This window comes from Watersipora subatra, chromosome 11, assembly GCF_963576615.1.
Source record: "Watersipora subatra chromosome 11, tzWatSuba1.1, whole genome shotgun sequence".
Classification (NCBI taxonomy): domain Eukaryota; kingdom Metazoa; phylum Bryozoa; class Gymnolaemata; order Cheilostomatida; family Watersiporidae; genus Watersipora; species Watersipora subatra.
This window is the reverse complement of record NC_088718.1, coordinates 33,026,243-33,042,329: the sequence shown is the minus strand read 5'-3', so window position 1 is coordinate 33,042,329 and position 16,087 is coordinate 33,026,243. Positions and strand designations below refer to the sequence as shown.

Genomic DNA, 16,087 nt, shown 5'->3' with positions numbered 1-16,087 from the left:
TTTGGAGGTTAGTATGTTAGGAATGTAATAAATCTGAACTCTCCTCCATGAATAAGGCATTCCAAGAGTTTTTAGTCCCATCTTCAATAGGCAAACCCACATTTAGATTCTAAACAGAGTATATTGAAATGGTGACACAGCTGCTAAGTTTTGTTTGAGCCACAAGGGAATCAGATTGGAACCTCCATGTCAACTAACTAAATATAACTATGGTAAACTAACGTGTACCATAGTTTTTTGCATACGACCACTCCAACTATGCAAGGTATGGCACACTTTACTATATGGAGATGACCCAGCTGGCAAAGACTCACTCCCTAATTTACCAAGCAATGGCAGATCACCATGGTTATTCTAACTTTCAATATGAGCATCACCGCCCATTCTCCGGTGTTGCCTGTGGTATGGCGATAGAACAGACTGTCAATCGTGATTCTAAATTACAGAGAGGTCTCATTGGATTCACAAAAAAACCCAATCTGCCTCACAGAGATGGACCATGGCTTATCCACAAAGGACAGCTGTGCACACAGAAATAAAGAAGCTTCTAGTATTGGACTCCACTAGCTCAGACAAGCACAGCATGTCGGAATAAGCATGGAAAGCTGATGAAGACACAATATGTCTCATCAAAGAAATCATATCAGCTCAAATTAACCCATTCAAGTACAAAGGTAAAAACCTTGTCTCTATTGTCATTGGAGCAGAGGCTTCAACTGACATTGCCTACGATTTACAAAATGCAAGACAGATCGGAGAAAAGCAGTTTCAAGATTTTGTTACCAAACGAATAACAACTCAAGAAGTAGAATTCAATGCACCAATAAAGGCAAACAAACTGAAAGGTTTTGCTTTGAGTGAAAGTGCTAAGAAAACTTTTAGTAAGAAAATTCTACAGGGTACAGAACGGATCTTTGATCGTTTTTCTTGTAATCAGCCAGCAGAAGAACATCGATCTTAGAAAAGTACTTTTTTATTCCCATGGCAATGTAAGCTGAAAGCCTGGCAAATGCGGATAGATTGATGATGGAGACAGCTAGGTTCACCCTTATGACAGCATTGGAGAAAAGCTAGAGCCACATCCAACATGTTACACAAAATTTGAAAACTTTCCAAAATTTGATGCTGTGTTCATTGATGGAATGGCTGAGATTCAAGCTTTGAAACCCCCAGCAGCATTCGGAATGGTTGCTAGTGTCTTATTGAAAAGGCTAGCATCAATCGCTACATCATATGATTCTTTTCGAGTGGATTTTGTCTGTGATAGCTATCCTGAGGCAAGCATCAAATCAACAGAATGAATGCATGGTAGTCAAAAGGTGACAATTTTTTAACCAAATCAAATGGTACTAAAATGGTCAGACTTCCTGGCAGAGGGTGCTAACAAAGAAGCGTTGGTGGCTTTCTTGAGTAAAGAGTGGAGCAGTGCACAGATCAAACAGGATCTTGATGTATACATAGCATTTTCTTGCGAGTGCAACAAGATCAGTTTGCAAAGGACTGGAAAACTAGTAATAAAAATATAGTGAGTCTAGCATCAGATCATAAGGAAGCTGACACAAGAATGATAGCACATATAAAGTGCAACATGGAAGACAAAGGATCAGACTGTACTGTGATGATAAAGTGTCAAGATACAGATGTGTTTATGATTGGTATATCTTTGGTAAATGAGCTTCCATCAGATCAATTGTACTACTTCTGTGGGAAGAAAGAACGAATGCGATGCATACACATTGGAAATGTATCAGGTATTCTAACACCGCCTTACTGCCAGGCACTTTTGGGTCTACATGCACTCAACGGTTGCGATCGTACTAGCGCATTTCATTCAAAGGAAAAGAAATCCTTTCGGAATTTGCTCAAGTAGAACCCTGAGTTCATCAACATATTAAGCTCTTTGGGCTTGGAGTTTGAGGTAGATGATGATACTCAGCACTCTATAGAGAAACTCATATGCAGGCTTTATAATATTGACACAACTGAAAAGGTCAATGAAGCAAAATATTTGGTTTATTGCTCTCCCTCAAGGATTTCCCAAGCTAACCTTCCTCTAACTCAAGATAAACTGTGGCTGCATGTAATGAGAGCTGGTTACCAAGCAGCCATATGGCGTAGAGCTGTACAGCCAACAATTGACCCTCCCCTACCCACTAATCATGGCTAGACTTTGTCTATTGGCAATATCAAAATTACATGGATAACACAGAACCCAGCTCTTTCTGATGTGATGAAAGACATGTTTTGTCGATGTAAGACAGGATGTTCATCCAATAGATGCCAGTGCCAGAAAGCTGGACGCAAATGTACAGATATGTGTCAGTGCAAGGACTGTGGAAACAAAACTGGTGTTGAAGAAGAGAATACAGATTCTAATAAGAATGCTGGTGAAGGTAGGTTATTATACATCAAGTATCAGGTTATGTCTTTAGAAGTTTGCATAATATTTTCACTCGTGATAGCTTTCCCTGATGCCAGACAGAAAAAAAGGTTCTACATCTTGGTCTAATCTTTAAACAGCTGTGACAGTTTTTGATTCGATTTTCCTTCTTGTAGATGTGTAAGAGATAACACACAGTCATGGTGCTACATCAGACTGACAGACAAGTCATGTTATCCATTATATTATATAATATCGTGTACAAGTTCAAATTTATGCAACTTGGAAAGATATAAATACTAAATCTGAAATATACTACAAATTCTGATCTTGATTGATGTGTTGCAGCCTCTTTGCTTTCCCCAAATGATAAACTAGCAAACTTAAAAATTATATCATTAAATTCATGTATTACATAATACATTACCAAAAATGTTGTGACCAGTTGAGAGAATTTTAAATTACATACTCAGAACAAGCTTCAAATTCTGGTCCAAAAACAAATGGAATTGGGTGGTATTCACAATCATATTTAATACGTACTTCAGGTTACGCATATAACTTACATAATAGTATTATTATGTAATATAAATTCAAATCCATGTATTTTGAAGTCTCATAATATGATATTTGAAATCAGCTACAAGTTTTGATCTAGTTTGATGTATCACAGTCCCGCTCTGTACTGGTCGAACTTGTAAATTATAAAAATTATATTATTAATTCATTGTATTAGACAATACACTATAATTAGTCTGATGACTAGTTTAGGGGTGTAAAAACTAGATATTCAGAATCAGCATAAAATTCTGGTGTAGAACATTATTTCAACATATTATCCATCCTAATATAAAGTAAATCACTTTTTTGAGCACTTTATGGTAGGCTGCTTCTCCACTATATGGCTTATGGCATCAATGGTACCATTCAGGCTACTGTGCTCTATACATTGTGTTCATCTAAATTGTGTATCTTCTGCCCCTACTAGCAAACTTTTCCTCAAGTTGAGTTTCTTGTGAGAGTTCTTTCAGGCCTTTATAGATCGAGAGCCTTGATAGCCTGAAAGATTGTTAAAAAGTTGGTTGAAAGAAAACATTTACATGTAGCAGTTCCAGATGTTACAAACATCTTCAATACAGACATACTTTGGCACATCCAACAGCATTCCAAGCTCAAAGTAAACAGGAAAATTAGGCTGGTCTACACCATCTTGCATTGTGCCTTCCATTATCGTCAACTATGTGCCCTGTGAACTAATAACATCGATGAAAAAAGGGGGATACGTCAGGAAAGTTTGCAGCGGTCAAACTTTCTTGATATTTCACCGAGCATCGACGAAAGCCTGTACAATGTGCATCATTTTAGCGATAATAATTTGCTGTTGCAGATAGTTCGATTTATTTATTTCCATTTTTTATATTTGCTGCAGGACTAGTATTTATTTCAAGTATGCCAAAATAAAGAAGTTTTTTTTTTATAAAAAATAAAACAAAAATTTAAAACATTATCCTTCGAAGTATTTGCTGATGCAAACATGGATAGGTTTGTGGTAGTGTGAACAGTATTTTCATCAACAATCACCGAAACATTGTGGCAATAACTCCAAGAAACGGTGATATAATATAAACCAGCTTTAGGTGTTTCTTAATTGTAGTGGTTAACATTCGAATATGTTCCTAATAAAGCGCCAGATAAAGTTTAAAACTTTGGTTATGTAATCAGCATGTTGAATATTTGATTGTAAAACCGCCTCTTCATAACTAGAGAGAGCCTTAGTTTTAAAAGATCCATCAATACCATCATGACCATCAGCACTTCCTGTCCGTTTAGCCAGTTGCTTTATCTCAGAGCTCTTTCTCAGTAAGAATTGCACTCCCCATTTACATTGTATCAAATACACGATGGGTATTTGACATATACACATATCAAATACTCATAGTGTATCAAATACACAATGTGTATTTAATATTTGATATACAAGGCATGCACAATGTTGTTGCATGCATGCATTCAATGCCTTGTATGTTTCTGGGCACTTTTGATTCATTCCTCTTTTGTTTTCTAAACAGTATGAAGTTTTCTGGTGGCATAATCAGTAGTTCAAAAGCAAATACCCATCTGAGTAAGTTATATATATATATATATATATTTCTCAAAGTCTTTTGTCTGTTTTTGGTATATCCAACTATAGGTATTGTTATAATCTTGGAATAAAGAATCCATACCAAAGAGGATTTGATCTCAGACGCTCTCGTTTGCCAGTCCAATACTGTACCAATTAGACCACAGAGACTGATCTGTTTGCTAGCCGATATATGTCACTATATGGAAGCAAATACCAAATGGCTCTGCCTACTACATACTACGCAGGGTGATTGTGCAATGTGCCAATCATCCTACCATCAAGCCTGGCAATGGGTCAGGCTAATAGCATGTGGCAGACAACTCTCGTTACTTCTCATTGTTTATTAGCCAATTTTTAATACCTGTTTAACGCTGGGAGGCACAGCTAGTCTAGATATAAATCTCAGCGTTTGTCATTCGCCATCCAAATGTCCAGTTATAGCGATGAAGTTTTAGGAATGAAAAACCCGCTTGGCACTGGATTTGAACTCGGAACCTCCAGCTCTCCAGACATACGTACTTCCCACTACGCGTTCAAGTAATAAGTAAGGCTAAGTAATAATTAGATATATATTTATGCAGCTCTTACGGAATTCTCGCATAACTGACACATAACGTCATGAAGGGCGCAACGTTAAGCTGGCTTCAGAGCTAGCCTAAGTTACTCAAATTTATTGGGTAATTATTTTATTAACCCTGCAACACCAGGCACTCAGCTAGTTTACCCTATAAATTGTGGGCATCTAAACAGTGTATCTTCCCTACTAGCAAACTTTTCTTCTAACTAGTTCTTCCCTTCTAGGCAAGGAATAACTGAACTAAAGAATTACAAAGTTTCAATACAGCAATAGTGTAACGACACACCGTTATATGGCGCTACAATGCCATCACGGAAACAGACATGTCACTCTCATTCTGTTGGAATTCAGTGTCACTGTTGGGAATTGAAACACTTGTGCAAGATGCCATGTTATGTCATGAAAATGGCCTTTGCAACCAATGCCGTCACTCTTGTGCGTGCGCATAGGACTTGCTTTCCTCTTGATTTATATGCATATACAGAATATGCCTTGACATATTGTGTCACACCACCATACCTCTACTCTAGCGTTTTATAGAAACTGATTTGATCGTCAGCGCAGCTTCCAGCTTTGGCACTGTGCCCAGGTGTCACTACTCTATCATTCACTATGTTTCTATGATGCGCAATACTTCGGAGTCGCGCTCCATCCGAATCATGGAAACAGCGTCTTCGCACTGAAATCACTGCGCACTGGTCAGTGCGAAGCCAGTGCAAATTTGCAGCAAGGAAACAGCAATTGCGCAGTGGCTGCGCATAGCTCTCATGCCGTGGAAACAGATTCTTCGAGCGTCATAAACTAGTACAAAATTTATCCTGCTTATCTTGTTTTTGCTATTCTTCCGATATTTTTTCACATAAATTTAGTTATGGTCTACTCCTACGAGGATGATGAAGCGATTACTTTCTTGGACTTTGTTATCGATACCAACACTTTTCGAAAAATAGGTGGCAAGTCCTAAAGTAACATTTAAATAACCTATTACTTAAATAAATATTTGTTAAAAATATATTATTTGTAAAAATTGTGTTAAGGTTTGTAAAACATTGTGAATGTGTATTGTAAATAAAAGTATAATGATGACAAAAGCATAAAAAGACCGTTTCTGACCTTTGGTATGCATGATCGATTCCATGTATCCATCCAGCGATTCGATTTATACAATCTCTCTTTTCTGGCTAATTTGCTGAAAACCACTGCGCAGCATGTAAATGTACAATCCCCTCGACTTCGGAGGGGCTGCATCGAAGCACTGCTCTTCATGGAAACATAGTGAATGTAAGGAAACTTAGTAATGAACAGGTACCTGGCTTATTGCCAAGGTTAATCTAGGCACAAAGATAAGTTGCCTTGCTAGGACTGGTTGTCTAGAGCTGTGGATGAAATACTGCTTCAATAAAGCAAACTCTTATAGGAGTTGTCTGCACATGCTGCACCATGCAGTGAAAGGGCAGCTCTTAAGATACTATATACAATCATAGCTAACCAGTCGTTCCACAATAACCCGATAATTATGTTTACTTGCGTTGATCTCAGGCTGAGGGTTAGCTTTCAAAGATTTGGCAGACTAAATGGAGTGTGTGTGTGTGCGTGCGTGCGTGCGCGCGTATGTGCATGTGGTGCGTGATGTGAGTGTGTGCAAGTGGGTGGCCAGCAGAATGCCTGACATTGTAGGGTAATAAAAAAATTTTAGGACAGAAAATGGATTTTTATTTGACATTTACAAAATTTATCATTCTAACTTTCAAACTTCATATTATGAGAAAAGTATTTTGTGCAGCTAAAATAATTTAAAAGAAGAAGGAAACAACTGTAAAGGTGGTCAAATGTGAAAAAATAGCAACTAATGGCTAGATAGTTTGTTCTGATGAAGATAGTCTGTCTATGATGAAAAATGGTTTGATACTGATATAATTATTATGAACTGATAAGACAAACTAAAGGTCATGAATATGTTGAATTAATGTAATGTAGGCCTATGTAAAAGTGTGAGTATATAAAAAAGATTACTGTTCCAGCAGAAGCTATCCATCCAACCTTTAAATACGACAATACCGGTATCTCTTGATAATGGTACAAATGTAAAAATGAGATATCGGATGGTTTTGTCGGATTTTGTTTGACCAAATGGAGAGATAATGTAGATGCTAGTCCTACTTGAGCTAATACAAATGTCCACATGTAAAAGTTTTTAATTTAGTGGTTCTTAGCAATCGTGTTGAGAAAGGACCAGAAACTGGAGTCGGTAACAAGACATTTGAAATTGAAACGTCACATTTGAAAATTACAAATTAAAATAAATAAGTAATGAAATTTGAAATGGCTTTTAAAATATTTTAAGAGGCAAAACAGATGCAAAAGGTTATATTAAATAATAATAAAACGTACATCGCCATTTAACAACAAAGATATTGAAGATCAAATAGCTGAAAACAATAAGAATGACTTAGCCTTGTGGTTACGTGTGCAAACTTGTGACCTGTGTCCTGTGCAATCAATTCCTAAAATTTTATCGCCATAACTGGACAGATGAAAAACATGGAAACCTTTATATATAGTTTACATATCAGTTGTTACTGTAATTTCATGCAATTATTTTAGTCAGTTTAGTTCTCGTCTATATTTAGCAGCATGTCCCGTTAAACTGAGCGACTTGATAAAGTTTTAATATACATGTACAGCATATTTATTAGTTCAACTTTTTCCACCGCCTTCGTGTAAGTTATTCCTTAGAGCAAGTTGAATATGGTGAACTAGTCTGGTTGAGTAGTTTAAACCTTCTTACAGCATGAATGCTATGCTAGCTATGGGCATACTATACGCCTCCTTAGATAAGATGTTTGTGGTTTAGGACACTTGTTAGCTGATCAAAGCTGTAGTCTGTATAAGTTTGTTCAACAGCTTGTACAAATATGACAGAGACTTTCTTGTTTACCTCATACAAAGCGCATCTATACAGAGTGACTTTAAAGTACTTTGGGTTATCAATTTTTTAACCCGGAGAATTCAAATTTTTTGTGTATTTTACAATTAGTTGAGTGCAGGAAGTTTATAAATTCTAGAGTTGCTTGAAGTTCTTACTGTGTTTTATTATGCAACCTGTTTTTAAAACAACCACCAAAGTATTCAACTTAGTAATTGATAATCTCTCTCAATAGCATTCAAAGTTGGAAATCACCAATCATTTCAATACACTAGTATATAGGCTTATTATTTCTTCTCATCATGTGACGGACCTTATGAAGTAATCAATTGTTTTTTTCAATTTTGAACACAAATGAGTAAAGTTTCACTTTTGTTTCTGTGAAATTTCACTTTTACCTCATTCAAAACACACAAGAGAACCAAAGAGCATTTCTTTTTGTTCATAAATATGCAGATATTTATACATGTTTTGAGATTTTATACTATTACCAATCGAAGATCAGGTTGATGAAACCATTGATATTGTTTTTCTATTAGCATTTACAACTCAGTACTTTGTCATAATAGAGTGTCTTTCAGAAAGTAATGATTTTGAAAGTTTCATACTAAAAATATCAGTGATTATAATCAAATGTTTATGATCCAGTTTACTAGGAATAACTTAAAAATTTATCATTTAACAAATCTTTAAAAACAAAATGTTTCTCATATTTAGTTGCACCTTCGTTCAGATGCTGTTTTTAACCAGAAAGATGCTTAAAGGTTGACTTGCAACAAAATTCACATTACAGTTATTTGGTATCAAAAGATTCACCATTTCTTACTCTGTTGTGTTGTAGGTGCCAAATATGTGAAAATGTGATTACAAGCTCTTAAAAGCTCAAAAACGAAAAGCCACCGTAGATTGGAATATCATTATTTTTCTGATGTAGTCATGAAATTTGGTTAGTGTCTTGTCACATGATGTTCTCGTGTGAATTGAAAGGCAAATAAAATGCTCAATATAAAACTTATCGTAGTACTAGTTTATGACAAACACTTCGGGTTTTATCGAAGACCCCGTATCAAATACAGATGCTCGCTACTTTACAGTTTTGTTTCAGTTTGAACTGATCGTCAAGTCGTAATGTGATCATGTGACCCAATACTTCGAAAATAATTTTTGCAGCACTTTTCGATTATCACAGGGGACCAACAGGCTCGTCATGATTATCAGACAATGATATGTACTCCTTCGAGGTAAGGCTAAAAAATTAAATGAATTTTTACGGTAAGTTATAAGATATCACTGCAAAAAGTGACGGCATTATGATGACGATAGAACAGACGCGTAAGAACAATAGATATGGTTTTGTTGAATGCGTGAAGTATATTTGTGAAAATATTTCGACGAATAAGGTTGCATGAAAGTGTAAACAGAAACCATCTCCCACAACTACATCACATTTGAGCTGTTTTGGAAAAAGAATCCAAACTATGGCGGTTTCGTGTGGCTACAATTAACTGTTCGTTTTTGAGCTTTTAAGAGCTTGCAATCACATTCCCACATATTTTGCACCTACAACACAACAGAGTAAGACACGGTGAATCTTTTGATATCAAATAACTGTAATGTGAATTTTGTTGCAAGTCAACCTTTAAAGTAATTTGTACCAGGCTTGTGGTAATAGATCTATGGAAATAATGTAGGTCTATGGTAACAGTTCTATGGTAACAAGTTTATGGTAACAGGTCTATGGTAACAAGCCTATGGCAACAGGTCTTTGGTAACAGATCTATGGTAACAGGCTTATGATAATATGTCTATGGTAAAAGGTTTATGGTAACAGGTCTTTGGTAATAGGTCTGTGGTAACAAGTCTATAGTAACGGGTATATGGTAACAGATCTATGGGAACATGTCTACGGTAACGGGTCTATGGAATTAGGTCTACGATAATAGGTGTGTGGTAACAAGTCAATGGTAGCAAGTTTATGGTAACAGGTTTATAGTTACAGGTCTATAGTATTAGGTCTATGGTAACAGGTCTATAGTAACAAGTTTATGGTAACAGGTCTTTGCTAACAGGCCTATAGTAACAAGTCTATGGTAACAGGTCTATGGTAACGGTCTATGGTACCAGGTCTATGGTAACGGATCTATAGTAACAGGTCTATGGTAACAGGTCTATGGTAACGTGTCTATAGTAACAAGTCTATGGTAACAGGTCTATGGTTATAAGTCTATGGTAATAAGTATAACAAAATGTTTAATGATTACAATAATAGTAAGTAATAACAGATAATTTTAGGTTTTTATGCATATAGCAATCATCACACAGGCCAGAGGTTTTCTGAAAATAAAAATACTTAAAAATTAAATTTTCGAAAAAGTGCTCAGCAATTCTATAAATTATAGAAAATTTTATGTAGCTCTTATACCATTAATTTTCGATGTTTTTGTCTATTTATATGGAACTTTAGTGTTCACCAAGGACAACCATGAACTCCTTGTACCAATCACAGAGTCCAGTTTCCAAGTCTTTCGCAATCATCTCATGGACCATCTCTCTTAGCCTCATTTTGCTTACCTATATGAATAGATGAGGGTAGATCATTTTCACTAAAGATGCTCAAAAATGAAGTTTTTACTACAACTCCTTGTATGCTGGATTAACTTTACGGGGAGAAACTCTATGTTTGTAACTATATGAAGAGTAACTTCACGGAAAGTAACTCTATGGAGAGTAACTATATAGATAGTAACTTTATAAATAGTATTTTTATGGATAGTAATTCTATGGAGAATAACTCTTTGGAGAGTAACTTTATGGAGAGCAACTTTATGGATAGTAACTTTATGGATAGTAACTCTATGGAAAATAACTCTATGAAGAGTAACTTTATAGAGAGTAACTTTATGGGTAGTAATTTTATGAAGAGTAACTTTATAGATAGTAACTTTATGGATAGTAACTCCATGGATCGTAACTCTATGGAAAATAACTCAATGAAGAGTGGCTCTATGTAGAATAACCTTATGGAATGGAGAGTATATTTATGGAAAGGAAGTCTTTGTCATTAGTTTGATCAAGTTTAGCTTTTTCTTTATAACCAGTTAAAATCAGAATGGTTTCATAAATAACACCCGAGGCTATAAAACACCATATAGAGACATTCAGACATAAAAGACAATTCAGATTTGGATAAATAATTCTTATTCAAATTAGTATTTGTCTTTTTATATAACTGACTGTATTAATAGATCACAGACATAAACTTGCCTTAATTAGTAGATCACATTCATAGACTTACTTTACGAGAATTGTCTGTATATGGGAGTTTTTCCATGTATATCAATCTGCAGGGTCTCTGCATCTCATCCAACTATAATAGTGAATAGAATTCCCTCCAATAATATATAAATTATTATTTTATAAATAAAACAATGCTCCCAAATAAGTACAGCTGCGCTCTATGTTCAATACTCAATTTTCAATGACACAAAGGGCAAAATGTGTACTCATATTGTGTGGCATAAAGAGCTGATGCTGACAAAACCTTCTGCTAGAGAAGTCTTAAGGTTTTATAGATGAATCTACTCAATTATTTTGCACGATAGATTGAGTAAGAATTGGTTAAGTCAGGATTTCAGAAAGATGGTTACAATTCTATTTTTAATTCTTTAAAGCTATACTAACTTTAATGAACCGGTTCAAACCGGTTTAAGTTCACTGAGCTACTTTGAAAATTTTTTGTCATCCAGAAGCAATTGCTTAGAAAAATATAACAAAAAACTCTTATTTCCCATCAGCTCTTTTGTTTAAAGGACCTCATGTTTTGCCTATACAACAACTTTCCGACTAAGAATATGTGTTTTAGCCTTCTCACAATTTAAATCTCAAACTAACTTGTCGACACATTACAACGCTCGTCATTCGTTATTTTCATTACCTCTTCTACCGTCTACTTTTACTGGTGGAGAAGAATAGCTTTGTTCTGATTTCTTTTGCTAAACAATCCAGGTTTTTTCTTTATTAACAATCTTGTCTGATAACTCGGGATAACTCGAATAGCCACGCTACTGCTCATAAGAGCTCTCATTGCACTTTACTTTCTCTTTCATTTTTTGTGTTGTGATTTAATGCAAATAAAACAAACAAACTTAATTAACCTACATAGACCAAATCTATTCTTTATCAATTTGTCGCATGTCCACTAGTTAGCTTAGATGTTGTTGCTGTTAATAGTTAAATATTGATTGAATTACTCAAGTCACAGGACCACTTATAAAACAAAGAAAAATCTGATCAAAAAACCACGAAACTGAGAACAACCATCCAGTGAACTAACTAACCAACTCCTGGCTGAAATATCTGAGACAACTGTGTATGATGAGATCTGTTGCTTAAATGACGAGCTGTTAAAATTGTTTGTATCACAATCAAACATCATAGCTAAGCTTATTGCCATGGCAAAACATAAAGCTACAATGTATATTAGTAATTAGTACACATTATCGACCAGTAAATTATACAAAGTGATATCGAGGTCTGTTGGAAACATGTGCGGCAGGCAACTCTGCTCTTACATTTACAAAACGCCAAAAGATACACACGTTGAGAACAGAATCGGCCAATGAGTTTAGAGAAGCAATCTGATCAAGCACCAACATGTCAGCGCTACTGCAATTATGTTGAGAACACATTGATGAGCGAATTGTTGCGAAGCATCTGCGTTTAGAGGTGGTAATACGTTGATGCATGATTTCTGGTCAAGACTGAGTGATTTTACACTGCAGTTACATGGCAACCAATGTGAACTTTTGAGGTCGCAAGCTTCAGTTACGTGAAGCAGCCAAAGAAACCAAAAAGGAAAAACTTGTAACAGAAGAGCTACATCAGTTTTCATTTCATTTATCTAATCATTATATATCTTTTATTTTCTTTCCAGTCTAATTTGCTTTTGTTAGCAAATGATTGGTTGGTATTATAACGGCAAGATAAAATTACATCAAAATCAAAACCAGCGGTCTCATTTGGTTGGTCGGTATGTCATCATTGACGGATAAATTACAAGCCATCGAACTGACAACAATTTAGAACACAACAAAAGGAAATGTGAGAACAGGAAACAGTCACAATGACCTCAACTTAATGACCTTTGTTTAGACTTGAGAAACTTTTCTTGGTTCAGCTAAAACAGGTTTGAGAAACTCTAAGTTGGCTGTCAAGTACTCATGGTTATATTCTACCAGCCATTGCTTAAGATAGGCTTTAAAAATTAGCACTATGTATTTAGTTTTTTCTCTATAATAAGGTGAGCTATAAAAATGAGAAACTATTGCTTGTGTTTCTACAAACCTCATGAGATTCTCCATACTCCAACAATTCCTCCTCTGATGGTTTTTCTACACCGGCTTTCAACCTACAGTAAATATAAGTACTCTCAACTTTACTCTATTTATTATCTTTTGTTCTTTACATGTAGAATTTTTTGTTTTATACCTATATACAAATATTTTACTGTCATGAACCTTGTAGATATGAAAATTACTTTCATCGATACGGTAGAACCCAGCCATTTGACATTAATTCGTTCCAGTGGTGGCATCAAAAGGTAAAAATGTCGTACAGAGGGGTATATAGGAACCCATAGTAATTATCTAATGTAAACATTCCCTTAGTAAAAAAACACCAAAATTTTATATACATGCTGTACATATTAAAAATTAGTAACAATATAGTATATTAACCGACAGTAACTTTAATGTATTTAGTAGTTATGATCTGCTTATGATTAGGGTTACAATTCTTACTTCCTTCTTTAACATCATTATAAATCTTAGGACCCACAGCTAACGAATGAAAGAGATATAGGTACTTATATAGTTATATACGAATAACGAATTAAAGTTCATAGTAAATATTATATTGAACACTAAAATGCACAATAAACTTTCACTTTCGCTTACTTTTTACTAACTTTGGTTTCACTCACGCAATGTCAACACAAGCATTTACAAAACAGAAAGAATGTTGAGCTGAGAGCGAGTGACCGATATGGTATGCCAAAGTCTCTCTCACAGCGCCAAAAGAAAATATACTACGCTCGCTATCTCAGTTCAGCATTACTCGTTATAAGTCATATAACTTATAGGGAATATAATAATTACTATAAAATAGTAAAATGTTTGCTATATTATAGCAAAAATGAATTCGAAAACAGATTTAGCCTAGGACAAAGTTGAAGTTTAGTTTAGCAAAATACATATTAAAACTTAGCTATAAGTCTGTGAGTAGTATAGTGAGAGCAGATCTACACACCTTTGCACTTAAAGTTGGATTTTGGGTACAATTTAGCCCGAGAACCTCGGAGAATGGTGTTGTCTGATGGAAAGTTTGGGGGGGTAGGTGTGTGAGTGTTGGGAGCTAAGGTTATGAAGTTTGAGAGGAATTGTGGGAAGGATGCGGTGCCGGTCTTGAGAGGAATCGCGGGAAGGATGACGTGAAGAGGGGCAACGGTTTCGCGTTTCGATGCGACAGGTTTGGGGTTTCGTCGACGTCGGCGACGACGACGTCGACGAGTTGAGCGATCGAACGTCGAATGGTTGGGGTCGGGTTGGCGACCGGTGGGGTGAACGTTGTTATGTCGTTTCGGTTGAATGAACGCTGATGTTGGACGAGTTCGGGCGTGTCTATTCGTGGAATCGGTTAAGTCTCCCTTCGTTATAAAACTCTTTAAAGATGAGTAATAAAAAAGGGGAAAGTCGAATGAATTATTCATTATGAAAAATTTCTTTTGAGAAGACATGAAGAGTCTTTATAGAAAACTAGATGATATAATTCAAATTTCTCCAATACTATTTATTAGTTTTGGATTTTTTCCGGTTAACGGTGAATTTTTACGAAATTTAATTCAATTTGAACATAACCCCTCGGATTGTACTTATGGTATAGCTAGTTATGAAATTATTCAAAGGTTGGGAATTACTGAACGACTTGTTCAATGCTAATCCATCTTCACGGTCAGCGAGATATTGTGTAGGCAACTCAGCTCGTTCAAACTTTTGTGGATGGAGATCAATGCCTATTAAGTTTGTTTGTTATCATCCACAATTCGAAGAAAATAATGGTAGATTTACAGCTCCAATTAATTCTTCCACTACTCGATCCACCATCAGAACTACACATACATCCAGAATTCCTACCACCACCACAACTACACTCGCTAGTACAATTCCTACTACCACCACAACTACACTCGCTACCATCATTCTAGCAAGTGGAATCACAACTCTTCCATCATCTGAAAATCTTAAGGAAAATATAACTAATACCCCTCCAAGTAATAAAGAAAGAGGCTATGGAAATGAAAGTTTTTCTGTAGACAAATTACAGGATGTCGAAATTTTTTATCATAATCACATGCTGCTGCTAAAGTTGTAATCTAATTTTCATGCTTTCCTAAATTTTTATTCCACAATGAAAATGATATGTGAATATTGCATTGATTTTATTTTAATAATAGTATCTTAAAATATACAATAAAATATAAATTCTCCATCTTTGGAGATGAAGATTTTATTTCTAAAGGTTCTATTGATTTGCATATATATTCATTCAAAAAAAAAAAAAATCTTTTTTATAAATACTAATTGTCAGTTTTCTGTGGAGATGAAGAGCTTGTCACTTCAGAATATTGTAATTCTTTCTTATCGAGAAAGAAGTATGTGCTGCTTGACTCGCTTTTCTCATCATCTTCTTTTTGTTTTGCATCATCACTGTTTAAATATATAAAACATTGAGGAATGAGAAAGGATGAAATAAATGGATAACTATATATCTTTGGTTTTAAAATTCTCAAAATCTACTTACCAAAATATACATTGAGCTAAGCCATCGTATACGTCTTGTCCACATGTGCAGGAAGGTAATCTGTCTATAGGATAATCCAATGGTAAATCCAATTGCAACTCCGTTTCACTATTTTGAGAGTTTGTTTCTTTCGAGATGTTTTTTTCATCACTTTCCTCACCATCTTCTTGATACCTGTTTAATTTTTTGAAAATCCATTGAAAATTGAGAAAAGATGATGTA

At 35.2% G+C, this 16,087-nt stretch overlaps 1 protein-coding gene across 2 annotated transcripts in view; it reads right to left on the bottom strand.

The window, feature by feature from the left end:
* Window positions 1-3,392: 3,392 nt before the first annotated feature.
* The window catches only part of LOC137408748 (putative acyl-CoA synthetase YngI), a 54,552-nt gene continuing 41,857 nt past the window's right edge, over window positions 3,393-16,087 (bottom strand). The window contains exons 13-16 of one of the 2 annotated variants that reach the window (XM_068095331.1): window positions 13,352-13,415; window positions 11,304-11,375; window positions 10,431-10,579; window positions 3,393-3,439 (exon numbers count right to left, since the gene is read on the bottom strand). In XM_068095331.1, coding sequence (XP_067951432.1) covers window positions 10,469-10,579; window positions 11,304-11,375; window positions 13,352-13,415 — 247 coding nt within the window. In that variant the 3' untranslated portion in view covers window positions 3,393-3,439; window positions 10,431-10,468. Of the gene's footprint in view, window positions 3,440-10,244; window positions 10,580-11,303; window positions 11,376-13,351; window positions 13,416-16,087 lie in introns of those variants that run through there. The other variant, XM_068095330.1, reaches the window with a different exon arrangement.